This window comes from Hippocampus comes, unplaced genomic scaffold (genome assembly GCF_001891065.2).
Source record: "Hippocampus comes isolate QL1 unplaced genomic scaffold, H_comes_QL1_v1.1 scaffold136, whole genome shotgun sequence".
Classification (NCBI taxonomy): Eukaryota; Metazoa; Chordata; class Actinopteri; order Syngnathiformes; family Syngnathidae; genus Hippocampus; species Hippocampus comes.
The window spans coordinates 402,445-424,342 of NW_017805840.1; the positions used below are offsets into that span (position 1 = coordinate 402,445).

Sequence of the window (21,898 nt, forward strand, 5' to 3'; positions counted from 1 at the left end):
GTACTCATAATAGATAGGCCAACCAAATACAGTATCATAAATGAAACTAGGAGAGGATTAAAAAAAAAATAATCGACAGTAATAGAAGTTTCCTTTTGATGGACCTTCTGAAATTGCCAAAATGATCAGTTTCAAACCAAATCGGCTGAATTCCTGTGTCGCTTCCACCTTGGCTGGAAACATTTTTGTGGGTCTACTTATGATAGATGTGCCTTCCAAATTTCATGTTGTCAAAGAAAACTGGCTCGGTTTGACAAGCATTCCAGTCGGAGAGGTTTGGCTTGGAAGGAAATGGTCAAAATTACAGTCCATTGTTTGCTTCCAAACAAAATGACACATTTCCTGTGTCTTTTTAGGCACGGCTTCGACTTTCTTTTTCATGGATTTACTCATGACAAACATGCCGACCAAATGTCATACTTAGCAAAATTGACTTCAAGGACTGAAATTTCCACTTTATCCAAGGAGCGCAACAGAGACAAACCTTACCCACAACCTAAGCAAAGGCAAGCCAGCCTTACTTTCCGTGAGACCTTCCAGTTGAGGTGTCACTCAAAACACTGAGGAACTACAGAAAACAGTTTCAAAAGACTTCGAGAATGCACATGATGCACATTAATCTTTCGCTGAGATGCAGACACGTACTAAATGCAATTGAAAAAAAAAAGGACCAGCATGCAATGGAGCAGGGCCAAGGGCAAAGAAGAAAAACGCGGATATTTTCCCATCTGATCTTTTTTTTTTTGGAAGATAAATTTGATTTAATTTTTTTTTTTTTTTTTTACAGGAGGGGTTGGACAATATATAACTACTTTTTTTCACTTTTGTCACAACAACAACGATGGAGCAGACTACTGTACCATTATTTTGCTTGAATAAACCAAGTGTGGATGGAAAAACTGAACAATGAACCTCATGTTGTGGTAATTCAATTTATGTAAAGATATACAGTGTTTAAGAAATATATTTGACCGCCTGCCTCCATTGGACGCTTGTCTAATATATTAGTTAAGCACTGTATCGTTACCCCAGCAAGTCACTGAAACTCGATTCAAATTTGCTGCGTAAATTCACCATCAAACTATAAATTCTGCTGAGTTTGTTCTAAACAAAAAAATATATCTATCGTCCATGCTATTAGTCAGTCATTCCCGCAGTTTGTGGTGTGCTTTGCTCAGATTAGTTTAGGGACGGCGCAGCCAGGATGCTGGGAAGTACCTCCTGTATTTCCTAGTACCGGTATACCTTCGGAAGAACTTCCCGTGACTCTTACTAGAGCGCATGGGAAGAGGAAGAAGATATTAAAAGAAGCTGTAGATGGGCTGGAGATAGAATTCCCTCGGCCAATCACACACACACACACACACACAAACACAATTGTACATACACCAAAACAATATTGGCCTAAATATAGTAAAGCCACGGAGGTGTCAAGTCTCAGTGTATTGTGGTGTCACTCGATCATTTCCTTTTCAATGCGCAATGGGGGACCTCGTTTTAATAAACTCAGCCCCTTGTGGCAAGCTACCAGGTAATTACACGTTGGTCTCTGCGTGCGCACGACTACCTCGCGCCCCGCTAAACTCACTCCGAATGTAGCATTTAAACCGCCACCCGCCGCTACCCGCCCGCCCTTTCGCTTAAAGGTCAAGCGTGAAGTAAACTTGGCCAAACATCTTTTGAGTAATACTTAGGGCTAAAACTATTTCGAGCATACTTTTGTTTTCGGTGTTAGCAACGCGCTTAACACCGAAAATGTTTTTGTTCGGCAATCTAATCCAACTATATGAGTGCAACTAGCAATGCTGCCGACCGATATCTTGTGCGGAGTGAGCGACAACGCAACAGAACTGCCTTAGCAGTGACAATGTAGGACACCAACCCACTTTGACTTGTCAATACACTGACCAAGTAGGTAATCCCATCGTGCGCAATTTACAGCACAGCATCGAATTGCAAACAATAACGCTAGGCTAATAACCGCAGTTTATATAGTTAAGCGTTCTTCCAATGCAGATGGGTCTTGTCTCCACTCCATGTCCTGCCATTTGGGCACAACTGTTGCCAAATCAATTAAAAAAAATATATATCAATATGCTTGCTAAAAATATTTTTCTTGCTTTCCAGTAACATTCAAATATTACTTACTCGAGGTAACCATGCTAGTAGGCTAATGATAGCCCCATGGCTGATGGCATTCATCTCCATCAGTCAAGACCAATTGGTGCATTGTAATTCCTTTTTTTAACTTTCCAGGAGGAATTGGAAACTTGAAAGTGGGTACTCGGTAAGCTTTTTCAGGGTTCATATTGGGTTCCATTTTAAATTTACAAGGACCTCACGCTAAACAAATCAATGAGAGCAAACGCCAACCAGCAGATACCCCAATGACGATGAAGACTACAACAGTGCTGTCGTAAAGCTGGCTTGCACTAAATAAAAAAATGGTTTGGGACAAAACGGCCATTTATTTGTCTTTGACTTAGCTCAAATAAAAACCCCAATGACACTGTTTAAAAGTAGTAAAAAAAAAAAAAATCTGTGCCACAAGTGCAAAATGGGCTTTGCACTCCTAAGAAGGGAAAGCCTAATTAAAGCCAGGGATTTATGAGAGCTTGCAATGCTGGATGCAGATGTGGGCAGCCCTAATTAAACTTTTGGTTTGAGGATGACAAGCACTTTTGCTTGTGTCGGTTAACGGAGTGTAAAAAAGAAAATAAAAATTTAAATGCGTTCAGAAGCTGACGGCTCAGCAGGAGGCTGCCAAATGTTGCCAGAGCGTAAAAACTCAATCAGGCTTATTAAACTTTCTGTCAGAAAGCAACTTTCTCTCCATTTGAACTTGATTTATTCCAGGGGTTGCGGTATATTCAATGCTATCCTAAATGAAAAAAAACAAAAAAAAAAACACATACTGAATACTGCACGCTGAGGGTTACATGCAGCACATCTCATGTGCAACAGACACACACACACACAGCTGACTATTCTTCCAGACTTTTTTCCCCCACATTAATTAATGTCTGTGTATTTACTATTAATCTTCCTAACCCTTCACATCTGTATTGATTATTCATGTACTGTATACAATTGGAATATTTAGTACTGCTGACTATTCTTGCTCCCTTTTGTACGTACCGTACATTGTCTATTTACTCACAGAGTTGCTACGATACCTAAAGGTATATCCTTCATTCACAATCACATCTGAATTTGTAAGATATGTGTGTCCATCGCCGCTGACTACTCTTGCTGCCTTTTTGTTCACAATCACATCCCATTTAAATCTGCATACATAGCACGTATTAATCATGTGCAGTTTCCACATGCAACGCCGCCGACTATTCTTGCTGACTTTTTTCCACACCCACCACGACAAATTCCCAATGTATGCCTTTTGATCAAATCTGCACGAGTATTTACGGCGGTTATCGCTAACGTGCAGTTGCCGCGTAGAATGCTGCTGACTATACTTGCTGACTTTTGTTCAATTTCTGCAGATGCTACTATTTACTCTTCCAGCTGTGTGTGTGTGTGTGTGTGTGTGTGTGTGTGTGTGTGTGTGTGTGTGTGTGGTACAAACCTGTATGCGGTCTCGCCCTGCTCTTTCCTTCAAAGGTTAGTGCGACGACGAAGATGAGAAAGAGGAGACAAAGGAGGAGAGATGTCAGTATTCCAGAGGATTAATACAGGAGAACATTCAAGTGAGAGAGCACGCACAGGGGAGCCCAAAAAGTGAACACATGCAAGCTGTAGACATGCACAAGAAGAAGGTAATGTGGGGTGTAAGGAGCTGAACGTGGAACGTTTGTTGGCTAATATGACAACCAAAGAAAGGGAAGAACATCTGGCATGAAGTGTGTTGTGCTTGTCAGAAGCACACATTTCATGTAATTAATTAAAGTGTGGAGGCTATTTTGTCAGTACATTAAACCCCGGAAGTAACATCGGCCGTTATTGTACCTAAGTATATATATATATTTTTTTAATTTGAATATTAATTTTCTATTTTCCTTTTTTTAAGATTTTTTTTTTTACTTTGACTCACTTTTCCCTACCTTGTCAAAATAGGTATTTTTTTCAATCTCTACGGATGACTCCATGACATAAAAAGACATTCTAAAAAAAGGTATTGTATATAACTGACAAATTTGAGTCTATTCCAAGAGTCTGTTCTTCTTCTTCTTCTTTTTAAAAAAAATTGTTTTTTTTTTTTTTATTTATAACACTGAACTCTACGCTGGCTATTTTTTGTTCACCTGACTTCCTTACTTTAACCATTTTAGTTGTCTTAATGCAAAATAAAGTTTATAAAATAAGAGTAAAAATCTGCACAAAGGTGCCCTAAATGAATGATCAAATCATTTTAGGCATGTGCTTTGACCTGAAAAGGAGGGGCAACAAAACAATAAACAAGATGATCACCAAAATACATCGACGTCACTGCAAACAAATAAAATGAATATCTATTTTCACATGAAATTATAAGTAATGATTAGATAAAAAAAGATTCATTTTGGCCTCAAAACCCAGGAGTGTGAGTACTTTTTTTAATCTCTACATAATATGGCCGGTGTAAGGGTGCGAGAATGGCACATGCCAGAGTGTAAAGGGTGAAAAGATTGACGTGTCTCACAAAGACGATGGAGAAGAAAGAGGAAGAAGTGGAAGCCACGTTTAAAGTCCAGAAGCGAGGCGGGGTTTGAGGGTTTGGGTGGGGGTCCACCTACTTGGCGGGGCTGCAGGTATGCAATGCCTTCAAATGAGGCTTCCAGGTTGCAACGGAAACCGAGTTCTCATCGGCAGCGTAACTACGCCAGACACACTACGTGCAGAGGAGGGGGATGGGTTATGATTGACAGGTCAAATGAAAACAAGGAGGGGTCATGGAGGAGTAGTGAGGAGGAACAAAGAGAAAAAGCATATTAGGGTTTTTTTTTTTGTTTTTTTTTTTAAAGTAGGGGGCACTGTTGATGCAGTGTGTGTGGTTGCCGGAAGGAGGCGGTTGTGGTGGTGGTGGTGGAGGGTGGGGGGGATACATGCCTGAGGGGGGGGAGGGCGCTTTGGTAGTGGTGCCAGGTGGCGTGGAGGTAGGGACGGGCACCGTCAGTGGAGTACAGACGCCAAGCTGCCTGGTGGTGGTGGGGTGACATGTATACACATTTACACACACAAACGACATATAGTGGGGCAATGGTACAAAGATGGTGAAGCGAAAGGGAATGGCTGTGGGAAGAATCATTCACTCGTTCCACACTCATTAATCATGACACAGGGTATTACTTTATGATGTGGTGCACTGTGGAGTTCACTAAAAAGTCCACTTGCCTCAAAGAAAGTCCATTAGCTTAATGCTAACACACAATGTAAAACTCCATCGATGGGCATATAAAACGAGCGGTACTTCTTTCTCCTTTAAAGAACTTACATCCAATACTCACAGGCATATATTCTTTATCCTCTGCGGAAAACTTAACTAACTGAAATGACTACAGCTTAGTTGCCGTCCGTGTTCCATTATCAAATATACTGTATATGTAACATGGCTGTAAGCATTGTGCTGCCCTCTGATGGCCAAGGACACCAGATGGAGGCCCATTGAATGAAATCAAACTTTTTAAAACATTTGATTTAATTATGCTATTTAGATTATCAGCGAGCTCCGAAGAAGCCTGATCCTGACCCTGATCATTTGCATCAGGTGTGGTGGAGTAGGGAAACAAGCAAGACAGCAGTCCTCAAGGACTGGGTTTGGACACACCTGATTTAGAGCATAAACTAAATACATGACACATTTGAACGGCACTGGAAAATGCTAAATACACTGTACACAATAGGATATAGGGAATGATAAAAAAAAACAGCCAATGTGAATGATGTGATCATGTGACATCAAAATGGCTTCCTGAGCGCATCACCAAGATCAGGCTGGCAGCCATTTTTAAGGTCCTACACAGGCATTCGATTCCATTCAAATATCACTATTGTTTGTCAGGATGGATTTCAATGAGTGAGGCATTTTGAGTGATGGAAAGACCGACTTCACAGTTTGGTAGAACAAAGTAAGAAACTAACCAAAAACAAACTATCAGACCAGCTAACTAGCTAATGTACCATCCATACAATTGACCAACAAATCAACTAATCGACTGACTCACATGACATACCAAGCAGCCTTTGCCTTAACTACTAACAACAAACTAACACATCATCCGACCAACCAACCAACTAACCAACCAACAGAAAGACAGCTCAACAAAGTATCAAGCTAACTTCCACAGTCTGACAGACATACCAAGCAACCAATTAAAACAAATTCAAACAAACACACCAATTGACAGTTTGACCAATTAACCATGTAGCTCACAGACTAACTGACCAACCTCCTAACCAACCAAAGAACTAACCAACCAACTAACAGACTTACTAACTACATACCTAACCAACTAACCAGCCAACCAACCGACTAATCTACAAAGGAACCAACTACCTAACCAGCCGCCAATCCACCAACTAACACCAATTTACTGACCAACCGACTAACTAATGATCTAACCAAATTAATCACAGAGCAAATAATTAATAATCTGTCCCACCAACCAAATGACCAAATCGACCAAGTAACTCACCAACCATCAACTAACTGATAGACAGATGGATGAACAGATAGACTGACCAGCAAACTCTACTAACCAACCAACTGAACGCCTGACAAATTAACTCATCAACCAATCGACTAACTAATGAATGGATCTGCATATTGACCCCGCATTTTTTGTGACTTTTGCATTAGAGTGCACTGTGACACTGTTGCTTGTGACTCACATGATGAAACCAACATTCACACGAACGCTCACACACGGGTAGGGAAAACTACCGCCAATCAGCTGGCAGCCAGGTCTTAATTTGAATGCCACTCAATTGGACCGAACATCTCCCCTTTCAAAACAACAGCTGGACGGGGACCAGCTAAGGTGGCGGTAATTTTCCCAGCGACCCGCCAGCCAAAAAACACAACGCAGAGATGAAATGTGTGACGTGGGTGAGTAATGGAGAAGTATTTCATCGATGAGCTGCGTCATCACATTTTAATCAACACAATTCAATCTGCTCCCAAGGTTGGTTTCACCTGTTGGGGGAAATGTTGTCAAGTTACTGGAGGAAGAGGAGGAGGAGGAGGAAGAGGAAGAGAAGAAGACAAAAAAGAAAAAGTGGAAACATATGGCGTGATGTGACGTATCACTGCAGCCTGGAGGTACGTCTGTCCGGGGCAAGATCGCCATGGTAACAGCTCACGCCATTAATTACCAGCTACACACGTACCATACGTGCGCGCGCACACACACTCACACTCACACACACACACACACACACACACACACACACACACACACACACACACACAAAACTCCACTGATTGGCTGAGCACAGGTGAAAACATGCAACAGTGTGACATTAAACACACAGTAGGGAATACTTAAGAAGGTTGTTTCTGATCTTCAGGTAGTGCATGAGGAACGGGTGCAGTGTGTGTGTGTGTGTGTGTGTGTGTGTGTGTGTGTGTGTGTATTACCTGAATGAGGCTGGCTGCAGGATTTCGTCTCTTTTCAAAGTGCTTCTGCCGATGTTGCTCTTGTACCTTCAGGGCAAAACCTGAACCCAGGATGCCCTGAGAGAAAAAAAAACCCCTCAATGAGCCAAACGAACAATGTACACAAAATGTCTATTGTTTGTGCGTGTGTGTGCGTGCGCGTGTGTGCGTGCGTGTCTCACAGCAGGCAAGGCAAAGAAGGAGATTCCCAGGAGAGCAAAGCCAGCAGACAACAACCTCCCAGTCCAAGTCTGCGGCGTCTTGTCGCCATAGCCGATGGTGGTTAGTGTGATCTGAAAAGTTCAAAAGTAGTTCAGCCTGATGGTCCTGAGGCTTAAATCGTCTGTATTACAGGACACAAGGTGGATTGATTGTTGTGGACTTTTCAGTGGAATTTGATGTTAATGCTGTGTGACAGAGCAATGGAAGAATAATGGATTTCATTCTGTACCCACGGGTGGCTCTCAATTAATTAACTTCTCTTTTCATGAAGCAACCAACAAACAAACAAACAAACTCACTAACCAATTAACAACCTACCAAGACAACAAATCGTCCATCTGTACAAACTGGCATTAAAATGATGAGCTTTGTGTAAAATCAGCATCAATTCGGGCTGAGAAAAAAAACAATGGATGTCATGCCCTACTTATTTCACAGTTTGACAGTCGGTTGAATCAATGTTCTGATGACATATGAGGTCTGAAAAGTGTTTGGGAAGGAATGTGCATGTGTGTGTGAGTGTGTGCGCGTGTGTGGCTCTTGCGCACCGTGCCCCACCACAGAGCATCGGCGTAGGTGGCAAAGTCCTTGTTTTCCTCCTTCTCCACCAGGTACACAAGGAAGGAAGAGAAGATGAGCACCAGGAACCCGATGTACCACGCCGTCACCAGCTCCTAACAACCAACACATACAACACTGTCCAAATGCGCACTCTCAGCAGCCAACAGTTTAATCGCAACCTCAACCCAAATAAATACTCACTCTCAGCAGCCAACAGTTTAATCGCAACCTCAATTGCAGTTGTGCTTCAGACGCCGTTTTAATTGAGTAGCTAAAGACTTTCCAAAGAGGACAAAAACGTTGCTGAATGAGTGCCGACGAGAACGAGGAGACGAGCTCTAGTGTGTCCTGGTTGTGTTTCGGTTTGTCTCCAGCAGGTGGCAGTGGAGGGCTCTTCCCTCCCGTTGCGCACCTGTTCCTGGTCATATCATTATCTGTCACCTGTTGTAAGAGACTGCCAAGCCATCAGCAGTTGTCGGATAATTCGCCTTGCTTATGTCCGAGTGTTATTTTCTAGACCTTTGTTGTTCTCGATCTAGTTCCGAGTGCTGTTTGTAATTTGCTTTGTTTGGCTTGTTATTTCTGTTTTGTTTTGGTATTTTTACTCTCTGTGTGTTTTTGTTTTACTAATTGATTGGATTTTCTTTGTCGTTTGCGGATTGAAGTGATTTTGAGTTCTTCATTTCTCTTGCCTTTTGCAAGCTCCCAGCGATTTATGTTGCACTTTGTGACTTTATTTCGTAAATAAAACTTTTTTTTTACTCGATTTTATCATTGTCTGCATTTGTGGGATCCATTCCTGTTCCGGACTGGTCCTGGAATCACAACACATAGTTCTTCTGGTTCTATCTTAACTGCTCTGATTAAATTCCTCAAATCATCAAGACAATTTTATTTTATGGGAACAGTTTTAAATACTTTAAAAAAAACGAAATAAGTACATTTTCAGAATCTGGACCTCTAAAAATTCTAATTGAGTACAAATGCTTTAAGTAATGTTCCGGGGTTTAAGAATGCTGTTGCCTGGTTGCCAACTGGCAAGAGAACAGCTCAAGAGACCAAGGCTGCGTCAGTTGGTGATTTGTGAAGACTTGGCTGGAGAAAATATCCCAAGATGCATTTCTCGCCAAATGGCTAATATGACAGCGAAGGAGTGTACTCACATTTGTACGTTTTATTTTTCCTTCCCCCTTTTATCAGCTTATGGAAATTCGTCAGAGCCAAGGGGGATGTTCACAACTACATAGAGACGAGCGTTCTTCGGAAGCATGTTCTTCGAAACTGTTCTTACCAAGACCGCACTCGCCGGATATTGAGAAATGTTTTCTTTCTATTTCGGAACTCTGATAATGGCACCATGAAAGAGCCAAAGTTCTCCGGTTATTGCTTTACGGTTCTGCCGTCTCCTGCTACGTCTCGTACCTTACTGTGTGCGTAGACGACAGACCCCAGCAGCTTCCAGGTCCCTCCCCGCCGGTCCATGCGCACCATGCGCACGATCTGCAGGAAGCGGAGGCTGCGCAGGGCTGAGGCGGCGAAGATGTTGCCCTGGCTGCCGGCGGAAACCACGGCGACGGAGGCGATCAGCACGATGATGTCTGGGGAGGGTGGGGTTGGGGCGGGGGGTGTGGAAGGTCAACGGCTTCACAATGCACATGAGTCAACCCCTTACAATTTGTCACCTTCGGAGGTGTTGCATCAACACGTTTTCTTTGTCTTTTTTGAATGCCTTCCAGACAGGTCTGAGTGTACGGCTCGAGTGATATTCTGTTCCATTCGTCCGAGATGCACGCAAACGTGGTTTACGCACAAGGGCAGAAAAATGGACTGTAAATACCAAAAGCATATGATGATTAAAACGTACATAAGCAAAACTGCAGTATTACACACATGGGGTTCGAGGTACACACACAATACTGCTGTCCGATATCGGAAAAAGATGCAATATGCGATACGGGTGTTGAATATAGCGATATCGATATCGCAATATTTAACAGTTACCGCAACAAATGTCGTTTTTATTATTTAATGAAATGTATTTACATTTATGGGCAAGCTCGATGTACTCTGAAATATTTAATTGTCATGCCCCTTGATACCGTTCCACCGGTTGGATGAAAGTATAATACAATGCAACACCATAGGTACACGCACACACGAAAACATAAGTACACACACAAAGACGCACATGAAATCATATAGACACATGCCAGTGTACACAGTACTGTATATGCAAGAAAAAAAAGCTAAACAGGTACACAGACACGTCTTGTGCACATGCATCTACAAGTACACAAACAAACACTTGTAAGTACACAAAGGAATGGGACAAAGTTACACACGATGGCACATACACAGTGTCATCAGGGTACATAAAAGAAAATTTCAGATACACACCCAGACATACTGTCTGAGCATAACATGTACACACAAGGGGACAGAGGTACGATACACTGGTACACAAAAAAGTGCATTAAAAGGTACACAAACTAACACTTACAGGCACACACACAGAGACACGCATACAAATATATACAGGTACGCTCACACAAAAGAGCATTAGAGGTACACAAGAGGGAACATTGGTATACACACTGGTACACACACAATGAGTCTTACCGATGATACAAAATGGCTTCCGGGCAAATCGGAGGCGTCCTTGCCAGCCTCGATAGCGACAGCAGCAGCCGGCGCTCCATATTCGGATGATGTACTCCAGACCAAACACAACGATCATCACAAACTCCTACAAAAGAACACAGGCACACGCGCCAGCGACACTTCTCAGCGTTGCGTCATGAAAACAGAGGTGTCCTGGCCGGTCCATTGATGCATCACGCAATATTTTGCAACCTGTATTGCGCCAGGTCCTATACATAAAGAGTTGTACTGTTCCAGCACCGCAAAACAAGTCCTTCAGAGGATTAAAAATAACACTGTACAGTATTGTTCTTTAAAATTACACGAATAAATAACAAATAAATAAACATCTTGATTTCATGCTTCAAAGCCCATTGACATTGTGCTACTCCTTCTGGTGAGCCTTGGCGACAAGGGGACGGCATAAGCAGGAATATTAGTTAGCTTTCATCATATCATTAAGATTGTCCTGTTACATGCGTTAGTGTGCACACACGCTGTTTGTTGTCAAACAGCTTAAAAGGAAATCACTGCTTGTTTTGTTAGCCCGTCTATGGCATTGTGTGTTAGTATTAAGTTAGCAGACTTCCGTAAGGCAAAATTACGCAATTTGTTTTTTTGGTTGGTTTTAGAGTAAACTTCAAGTAGAAGGGGCAATAAACAGCTTGACGCAAGCTCTTGGCCATAACAAATTGTCACAAAAGAAAAAAAGTCGAGGCACTCGTAAATCAAGGTCCCATTATATACGAAACAATCCTAATATCATGCCAATTTACTCATAAATTTATTTCTCGGGTTTTTTAATTGAACAAAAAGCTATTGTTGTGTTGTAACAGGTTAATTGTACTTTAGGTCAGGTGTGCGTGTCTCGTACCAGGATGAGAAGACAGTGTGAGGAGAATTCCTGGTGAGCAGGAATGGTGGAAAACACGGACAGGACCAAGCATCCAAATACCAGGATGAACCTGCAGATAGAAACACAACATTGATGGACTTTGTTGATGAATTCTATTTTTAATCACTCTGGATAAATTGTGTTTTTGGAACATCCGTAATTCAAAGTGGAGACTTGCTGACATGCACATTTTACACAAACAAATTGGCTGCGAATAGAGAGGAGCAACAAATTAGTAAAATCAAAAAAATGTTCAAAAAACACACAAATACAAAATGAAAACACTCGCAAGGAGCTTCTATGGGCCACAACTTAACTGAAGGTAACACAAAGCCTAGTCAGTGTTGCCAACTTAACAATTCAGTGACTATTTACCCCAAAATTAATTAATTCCCACTAAAAACTACAAAAACAATCTGCCTATATTACATACAAGCAACATGATTATTTTACATAATTTTTTTTGTGTGTGTGATGTCTGCAATGTAAGTCCCATTTGCTTTTACTAAAAGGCGTAAGGGGGGAAATCTATTCGAATCGGAAATCATATTCTTGTGGGGAAAAAAAAAGATATCAGTTTAAAGCCAGATCACTTTACACACACATTTATCTTATTTAGATGAGACACACACGCGCACACACACACACGCACACGCACACACAGACACACTGTGTTTGGCTGCAGGCGAAACACTTTGTAAAGGTGTAAAGAGTGTTAAGAGCTTCCCTACAGAGTCAATAAATCATCCGCGTGTGCTAGAATGCGGTATGCAAGAGGTCGCCGTTTTCCACACATTACCGTCATGATGTAGTGTATGTGTACGTCCGCGACGCCGCGTGAGCGTGCCAAGCCTGCAGAGCTTTTCAATCAAGGCGGCCGGGAGGGAGCGAATGGAAAGAAAGAATTAAAAAAAAAAAGATGGAAGGATGGAGGAGGAAGACAAAACACTGCCAGATGAGCCACTCGCTTTGAACCATAAGTTTTACTTCTAAAAATAAATTTAAAAAAAAAATATGAAGCACTTGGAGATGTGGTCGACGATCAAAAGGGTCATTTGGTGCATCTCAAAGAGAAAATGTGACTTTAAGTAAATATTGTGCTGGGATCAATAGTTTGAGCTGAATGATGAACAAAAGTTGATAACAAAAGGATGAAAAAATTTACATAAAAAAAGAGATGACAAAAACACAAAGAGTGAACACTGAAGAAGAAAATACACAAAAACTCTACAAAAATGACCCAGTTGAACATCGATGGATCAACATGGGTCAATGACCGACAAACGATGACTAGATAACAAAAAGCATAAAAACAGACCAACAATCAATGAAAGACAATTCAGGAAAAAAATCTCAAAACAAAAAGCAAACAAACATGTTGAAAACATGAATAAAGTTCAACAAAAATGAAGAAAACTTGAACAAAGCTAACAAAAAGTCTGTTAAGCTGAAGAAAATGTGATCAATGATAACAAAAAGGAAAGAAAGTGAATGAAACAAAAGATAATCAACTGCAAAGGATGATGAAGGCGACACGAAGAAACATAAAAAGTAAAGATGACAAAAACTACGAGTAAAGGTCGATAACAAAAAGCGACGCAAGCGGAGTCGCCGACCGGGCCTTTCCATTACGACCGATCTTGTTTATTCACTGGAGTGCAGCAGCGATGATGGTGCCGATACACTCGGGCCCTTTTCATTTCCCAGCAACGACAAAACACAACGAGGCACGTTTCCACTGCTTCGTCCACCTCCTTCTAATCATCATCATCATCATCATACTCACACTCGCACATGCTGCATCAGAGCTTGGATTTTTGATAATAATCAGCGAAACACTTAAAATATGGACGGGCTTCCTGTTTCAAGCAAGTGCATCTTCTGGCTTTTTAATTTATTTATTTTTTTTATATAATTTCATCATCTATGTTTTTTGTCATCTTTCCTTTCTTCAGCTTGGTTCACTTTTTGTTGATCTTCGATCGAGTTTACTTTTTGTAATCAATGTTTCACTTATATTTGTTTATTTGTTATCTTAGTTCATGTTTTCTTCATTGTTGTTTACTTCTGTTATCTTTGTTAGCTTGTTTTCTCTTATATTAGTTTACTTTTTGTTGTTTTTTTTCCTCCATCTTCATTTACTTTTTGTTGTCTTTTTTCATGTTTCCTTCATTTTTTTTTAAATGTATGTTTTCTTAATCACGTTACATCTTTGTGTGCTTTTCTTTGTGATGTTGATTCATCTTTGTCATTTCGGTTTATTCTTTTTTTTCCTCCATCTTCATTTACTTTTTGTTTTCTTTTTTCATGTTTCCTTCATTTTTTTTTTAAATGTATGTTTTCTTGATCACTTTACATCTTTGTGTGCTTTTTTGTGTGATGTTGATTCATCTTTGTCATTTCGGTTTATTACTGTCATTGTTTGGCTTTTTTGATGTTTGCTTTTTATCTTTGCTCATGTTTTCATCATTTTTGTCAACCTTTGCTCTCTTTGTTGATGATGCACTTTTTTCCTCATTATGTCTTTTGTTTATAGTCTATATTGTTTATTGAGCCACTCAAAAATGTATCAAAAAAGATATTGAAATATTTTTAAAACACTAAGAATAATGCCGAACAGGAAAGTAAGATGAGAGACATTCCAGAAGTCCAGATTTGTGGGAAGGTTCTCATGAGTGGTTCTGATTGCCTCCAGTCCTGGTTGGCTGATGGCGGCGTGACAGAAAACGGGACGGCCGCTCGAACGGTTGCGTGTCAAGAGTGCGTGTGACACATGGCTTTATGATAGAAGGCATCATAACACACACACACACACACACACACACACACACACACAACATCTGTTACAAAGATTGTGTGTGCATGCGAGATGATCCGCTCGCACATCCACTGCTTTTATTAACTCCATCTTGACAAGCTCGCGTCCAAATAATTGAGAGCAGATGCTTCATTCATATATTTTTTATGTTGTACTCCAGCAAGCATCAAACCGCATTAAGTGCTTTTTCTTTGGCTTTTTGTTTTAATCCGCGCACACATGGGGATCTTGATCTTGTACAGAAAAGTGGGAGCGGGGGAATTTAATTAAACCGGCCTCTCAAAAAAATGTGAAGCAAATGTGAATTGAACCAAATAGGTCCGACCATCCATTTGCAGTATTGTGTGTAGCATTTATGAATGGGTGATTGAAAAGTAACTGATTTTTTTTCTCTTTGCTTCCTTTCATTCAAACTTCACATTTTCACGCACCATATTTTTTGGACTACAAGTCACTCTGAAGTCTAAGTCGCATTTTTTGGGGGGCTAAATTACTTGACAAAAACCGAGACCAAGAACGGTGGAGATCGGACCTGTACCCAGGGTCACATTCCCTAGTCGTGAATCCGTTTGTAAACATAGTCTGAGCGCGCTTCACTTCACTCCAACCATTCAGAAACTCAGAGACTTGACCAAATGTTCCGTTCAGTTTTTCAGAGTACCCCAAAAAAGGAGCGTCAGAGCCCAGTGTGTCAATGTTCCGTTCAGTTTTTCAGAGTACCCCAAAAAAGGAGTGTCAGAGCCCAGTGTGTCAGGCTGTACAGATGTCTCCTAATAGAGGGCTCCGTCCTTTTAGCAATTACCCACAATGCACTACCGGCGGCCATATTGGAGGGCTGTTATAAACAAGTCATACACGAATATTCGTGTGAATGTAGTCCCTCAGCATTTTTTTTTTGAACAACCTATCATTATCTCTTAAAACTCATACCTTGGCAGTCTATGGTGCAAATTAGTGCAAACCGAAAAATTTCATACATTATATTAGCAATTAGTATTGGCTGTTGAGGCATCTTCTGAAATCTCTTCTTGCTCGGTGTTTTGCAGACTAAGTTACTCCTTGTCCACCTTTAATTGTGTGAAATTAAAATTTCAGATTAGAAAATGAACATAAACCACCTTAATGAGGACGTAAAGCTCACACTTTTTGTTTGCTGCAACACAATGTGATGATTCCCCAAACTAAGCAAACACATCTAAGATCAATTCTCTACTTCTTTCTAATTTGGACAACATCTACAAGAGATGCTTTTCATTCCTGAAATATAAAGTCAGTTGGAATCATGAGCCTTCCCCTCTGGAGCTAATCTGTCGAGTTCATGATTTGAGCGCTTTGGAAAAAAAAAAAAAAGAACACTATGTAATGGAATATTAGTGTCTCTCGTGTCTGGCTTACTACTACTGTTGCGGCTGTGTTTCATCTCATATGCACACACACACACGCACACACACACACACACACACACACACACACACACACACACACACACGCACACACACACACACACACACACACACACACACACACACACACACACACACACACGCGAGACACAAGAGTCTGAGGACGGAGGTCTGGACAGCATCAGCAGCCGCGGTCAACGCGGCGGTGTTTGGGCTATACACAGTTTAAAGTTCCCTTGGCAAGACACACAAACACGGCAAAAGGGAGAGTGTAAGCCAGCTTGTTTTACACCACAAGTTCAGAGTCATTCAAGAACATTTTCCGTGATTGCATCCAGTTGAACGGGATACATGCAGCAGACGTATGCACACAGGAAAAAAAAAGGGAAGCATTCAGTCTATGCAGTAAGCGAGCAAAATGCGGTCTTGGCTAAAACAACTTCCGCTCTTCTCTGAAGATTTTCTACAACGTGACCAAAATATATTGTGTTAAGACAAATAATTTAAGTTTCAAAGCAGTCCAGTGCAGTAATTAAAAAGTGTGGCGCGCAAATCACTAGTAGTACACTGGCTCCCTCTAGTGGAACTTGAAAGAATCACTCAATTAAATGGTCAAAGTGTGTAAAATCGTTTTTTTTAAATTGATACGTGACATTTGCCTAGCAGTGTTTAGTTGTATTTAACTCGGAAGTACAAGACATTTGTATTCAAGCACCCTGCCTTTCATGAAGATGTCATTATCATTTTTCATGAAGATTATTAATGATAATAATCAGCTGCTGGACCATCTCGAGTGGCATCTTGGCAGCTGCTTCCCAGTCTCGGCCTCTCCCGTTACCAACGGTGCTGGTAAAGGATACACCTTCCCTTTTTAACTGCCCTACATTCCCATTACGCGCGCACACACACACACACACACACACACACACACACACACACACACACACACACACACACACACACACACATAAAGCTGTGTCTGGAGATGAGTGATGACCACACAATCACCTTTAAACTTCCATCTCTTTGCAAAGAGCTCCTCTTCCCAGGGGCCTACAATCATAGTGAGGCACTTTTTTTTCCGTTAAGGTCTTAATGTTCGTGCGTGTGTGTGTGTGTGTGTGTGTGTGTGTGCGTGTGTGAGTGTGTGTGTGTGTGTGTGTGTGTGTGTGTGTGTGTGTGTGTGTTGGTCCCTATAAGAGCATCTGGAACCTATTCCCACTTCACCACCGTTTATGGTAGAGCCATCACCAGCAGGATGCATGGACATCTATGGTGCGTACCCCCCTCCACCACAACCCAGAGGCCGGCTGTGTTTAAGAGACCCCCGAGGAGGAGAGGTCCGCCCGCCCACAGTGGGGATACTGGTGGTAGGGGGGGGGGGGGTCAAGCCCACAGACGCACCCATTAACAGGTCACGACCCTCATTCCAAGTTGTTCTCATCTCAAAATGCAATGACCTAACCACTCGGGGTTTCAACCATGAACCACCACTGACTTAATGATTTGCTGAGCCATATGATGCACTTCAAATGTTTACTGTAGCTCTTTGCCCCCCCACAACCCCCTTCCATCCCACCCCGCACCCTCTCCTCTGAATTTTACGACATCAGAGGTTGGCAAACTTTTACAAACAAGTACAAAAGTTTCATTTTTCATAGTAAAATAAAACTAGCACAAATTGTTGATATTATTATTTATCCCAGCTGTCTTTGGGCAGTAGGCGGGGGACACCCTGAACCGGTTGCCAGCCAATCGCAGGGCACACATCGACAACAATTTACGCACACAATCACACATAGGGACAATTTAGAGTGCTCAATCAACTGACCATGAATGTTTTTGGAATGTGGGAGGAAACCGGAAGGAGAATATGCAATCGACACAGGACGGCCGGGGCCCAGAATCAAACCCATGACCCCTGCACTGCGAGAGGGGCATGCTTTTTTATTTCATGTGTAAAAGTTTGAAGTTCCGCACAATGGGTTCACAAAGATTGTTAGCATGTTACACGTTGGCATGATACGTGATAGCATCCCAGCACAAGATTGTATTTGAAATTTAAGGTACAAAGACACTTTCAAGCAAGTTGTAATCAGGAAACGGGACACTCCACTCTAGATCCGTGTTTGCCGCCTATTTTGGGTGGCCCTCCATGGCGACCGCTGCACTTAACATCATCCCAACCCGCAAGCTTGTGTGGCGCTAAATGAGAAGATTTGTCTTGTCAATGAGGTACTTTACATCGATGGTGTTGTCTGCTTCAGATTGGCCTCATTACACTTGAGACGATCCCAACTGGATCCCGGCTTTGGATGAGAGACATGACACACCCTGGACTGGTTGCCAGCCAATAGTAGGGCAATATACTGCATGGACAAATGACAATTCACACTTAGATTGAAAAGATTAAGTACTTTGAGTTTAATTATGAATTTTGATGTGATGTTTGGTCTGCTTAATTGGTTTTTAAATATTTTAAAATATTCATTCATTCTTCTTGCGATAGGAGCTAAATGGAGGGGAGGCAGGGTACACCCGAATATACTGCATGGACAAATGGCAATTCACACTTAGATTGAAAAGATTAAACACTTTGAGTTTAATTATAAATATTGATGTGATGTTTGGTCTGCTTTATTGGTTTTTAAATATTTTAAAATATTCATTCTTCTTGCGATAGGAGCTAAATGGAGGGGAGGCAGGGTACACCCTGCGTTAGCTTCTGAGTGTAGCATATTAACCCTTTCAGGCACAGCGGTTACTACAGTGAACAGCTTGTCATGTTATCAGGTGACAGTGTGCATGAAAGGGTTAAGTACTGCCTGCATAAGTGAAATTGTTTTAATCTGTTTCTGAATGCTTGCTTTTTTTCGACAAAATGGGCCCGAATTCACATTGATGCAACGCCCTTGCTCAACACCCTTTCATCAGGGGACCAAAATGCCAAATCGCCATTGGCTTGACAGCATTTAGGGAGGGGTGTGTATGGCATAAGAACAACTTCATTTCAGTAAGACAAAATTAGGGTTTAAAATTTGATCAAATTATTCACCCTTGGATAGTCAGACAAAAAAAAAAAAGTCACAAATACACGATTAAGACACTTGGGAAATGTTTCTGAATTGTGAACAAATGGATTAATATATCTCCTTCCAGCCCAGAAGCACATCAGGGAGATAAAAATGTGGGTTTATGTTGACGATACATGACTGATGTCAGACAGCAAGAGCACAGGGACGGGCTAACAGATGCTAAAATGAATTATTCTGGTGCACAAGGCTAATTAGGTTGGGACTTCAGTAGCAAGTCATGCGTCACCGGGCCAAATAAAAGACTGAGTCATTAGAGGATGCTGCTACCGTTTCGAATACTTCACCGTCGTGCCCCCCCCTAATACAAATCAGGATGAAAGTGTGCACTTTTATGGCGCTACATCCACTGCATAATACATTACTCCCAAAAAGATAGCGAGAGTAAGTTTTTGGGTGAAATTTCAGGGTGCACCTAAAATGGACCATAAATCAAATTAACATCACCTGTAATGGTCCTAGTTTCATCTGAAAACTCAACATCCCAAACTTTTTGGGAGTCGTTTATTTGTGAATTTTGTCATTCGGATTTAATGAGGAGACAAGAAACCGTATTCATAAACAAATGCCCCAAGCCTCACTACAAGGCAGCAGAGGAAGTTTCTATACACAAATAAACTAAAACTGAATAAAATCAATGTTGAAATGACATCTATATTTTATATACAAGATTTAAAATATATATATTTTAAAAAATTATATCAAAAATAGGAAAAAATATCACCATTTTGGGTGAAAAATTACAATTCATGACTTGACAAAAAATAAAGGCCTGGGTGTTTTTTTTTTTTTTTTTTTTTAACGTTTTGATGTTGTCTTTCCCCCCTTGAAAAACAATCTCAATGTCCACATGCCACCTTGAGGCCGCTGCGAGTAACCCGAGCCGACCCGGGTCTTTTTGGACCCGCTTGCCTCTAAATATACATCCCGGGCATCGGATGGGGAAAACGGATCTGCCTTTCCTCGCTTGACATTGTGAACACGTTGAAAAACAATCCTCGAAGTCGGACCCAAGATGGCCGCTGAGACGATCTTGTTTCCGTAATAGTTGGACTCGTTTATCAACGTGATATTTTTATCACGTTTGATGAACGACTCGAAGGAGACTTGCCGCAGGATGGAGGAAGAGCTTCTTGATGAATTTCACTATCAATCTTTGGCTCTGTGCAGCCAGCTCCCATTTTGCTGTATTATCATTCTGTGTGTGTGCGTGTGCGTGTGTGTGTGTGTGTGTGTGTGTGTGTGTGTGTGTGTGTTCTTCTCTTCCTATCTCCATGTGGTTCCACCCATGACACCCAACACCTTCATTGTGGGGACATGTTTGTCTTTGTGGGGACATTTGAACAGGTCCACTGCGGACTGTTTTAAAAACGATGTGTGTGTTCTTGTTCTTCTATTTTTGTATGGCACAACTCTTGACGCCCTGCCTTGATTGTGGGGACATTGTGACTGGCCCAATAAGCATCATAATAAATTGTGTGTTGGTGTTCTTGTCTTCCTATCAATACATTGCACAACCCTTAAAATCACACTTTATTTGGGAGGACATTTATTTGTCTTAGCGGGGACATTTAGCCTCTTTTAGACAATGTGTGTGTCTGTTCTTGTCTTCCTCGAATTGTCTGCCCCCCACAACTGACAGCCAAACTTTATTGTGAGGACTCATAGTCAGAACACATCAGCACTTTTAGACTGGGTGTTTTTGTCTTCCTATTGTTACTTAACGTCCTACCTTTAATGTGGGGACATTTGTCTTTAACAGGCCCACCTACAGACTCTGTTCGATATGTTTGTCTCTCTGGACTGGTGCACTTGAGGACCTTATTAGACTGCATGTGTGTGATTTCGAATTATTTTGTGGTGACAGTTTTGTTGTCTCTGTTTTTTTATTTTGACTGGTCCATTTAAGGACCCTATTAGATTATGTGTGTGTGTGTGTGTGTGTGTGTTCTTGTCTTCCTATCATTGTGCAACATCCCACTTGATGAATAACGCGAGCTTCTTTCACAAAATTGGACTGTGTGCAGAAACAAAAACAAAAAATTATAGCAACCTACCACAGAGGTACCAAACATGATGTATTTGTTCGTGTGCTTGTGTGCGCATGCCTGTGTATGTGTGAGATGGAGATGCCGATTAGAGCAGCTCCAGGAAGAAGAAGAAGAAAGCTTCCATCAGAGCCATTATGATGATGGGGGTCAACATTTATGAGTATTGATGGTCTTATTTGTGCATCATTGGCTGGAAAGCGGAACAAGATGCCCAACTCATAGCTAGTCCATCTTCTAAATTAGATTTGCTCCCGTAGTAGCTGTTTTTGGGGGAGGACGGGGGTGGGGGTGTTGTGGTTATGTGTGTTTTCTTCCAAATTTGGCTCCACATTCCATCACGCAGAAGGGAAAAAAAATGAATGGTGAGCAACCTATCCCTTGTGGTCGACAAACAGCCGACTACCCGATTAATTTACAGTTTTGCCTCGATTGCTCTTTGGTGAATTTACTTCAGTTCAGCCGTGCTCGTGAGTCAGATGTTGGCACGCGCTGTGAGAGTAAATGTGATTGACTTACACCGCGTGGGAGAGCATTTCAATGTAAATCAATGGGCCCGCAGACACAGCGGGAATGCGGCAGGATGGTAACGTCACAGCAATAATGGTTTATTTTAAGAAGCTTGCTT

The 21,898-nt window shown here is 41.5% G+C and overlaps 1 protein-coding gene and 1 long non-coding RNA gene across 6 annotated transcripts in view; one reads left to right on the forward strand and one right to left on the reverse strand.

The window, feature by feature from the left end:
• kcnq5a (potassium voltage-gated channel, KQT-like subfamily, member 5a) overlaps nucleotides 1–21,898 on the reverse strand; it is a 56,462-nt gene that overhangs the window by 12,930 nt on the left and 21,634 nt on the right. For 3 of the 5 annotated variants that reach the window (XM_019888151.1, XM_019888149.1, XM_019888152.1), the window contains exons 2-9: nucleotides 11,889–11,979; nucleotides 10,994–11,120; nucleotides 9,797–9,972; nucleotides 8,362–8,487; nucleotides 7,774–7,884; nucleotides 7,574–7,669; nucleotides 4,731–4,825; nucleotides 3,584–3,610 (exon numbers count right to left, since the gene is read on the reverse strand). In XM_019888151.1, coding sequence (XP_019743710.1) covers nucleotides 3,584–3,610; nucleotides 4,731–4,825; nucleotides 7,574–7,669; nucleotides 7,774–7,884; nucleotides 8,362–8,487; nucleotides 9,797–9,972; nucleotides 10,994–11,120; nucleotides 11,889–11,979 — 849 coding nt within the window. Of the gene's footprint in view, nucleotides 1–3,583; nucleotides 3,611–4,730; nucleotides 4,826–5,043; nucleotides 5,133–7,573; nucleotides 7,670–7,773; nucleotides 7,885–8,361; nucleotides 8,488–9,796; nucleotides 9,973–10,993; nucleotides 11,121–11,888; nucleotides 11,980–21,898 lie in introns of all 5 variants that reach the window. The other 2 variants (XM_019888150.1, XM_019888153.1) reach the window with 1 other exon arrangement.
• On the forward strand, nucleotides 4,021–8,552 carry LOC109526702 (uncharacterized). Its single transcript, XR_002170396.1, has 4 exons — nucleotides 4,021–4,129; nucleotides 7,119–7,255; nucleotides 7,776–7,873; nucleotides 8,425–8,552. It is a non-coding gene; the product is annotated as an uncharacterized LOC109526702 (long non-coding RNA).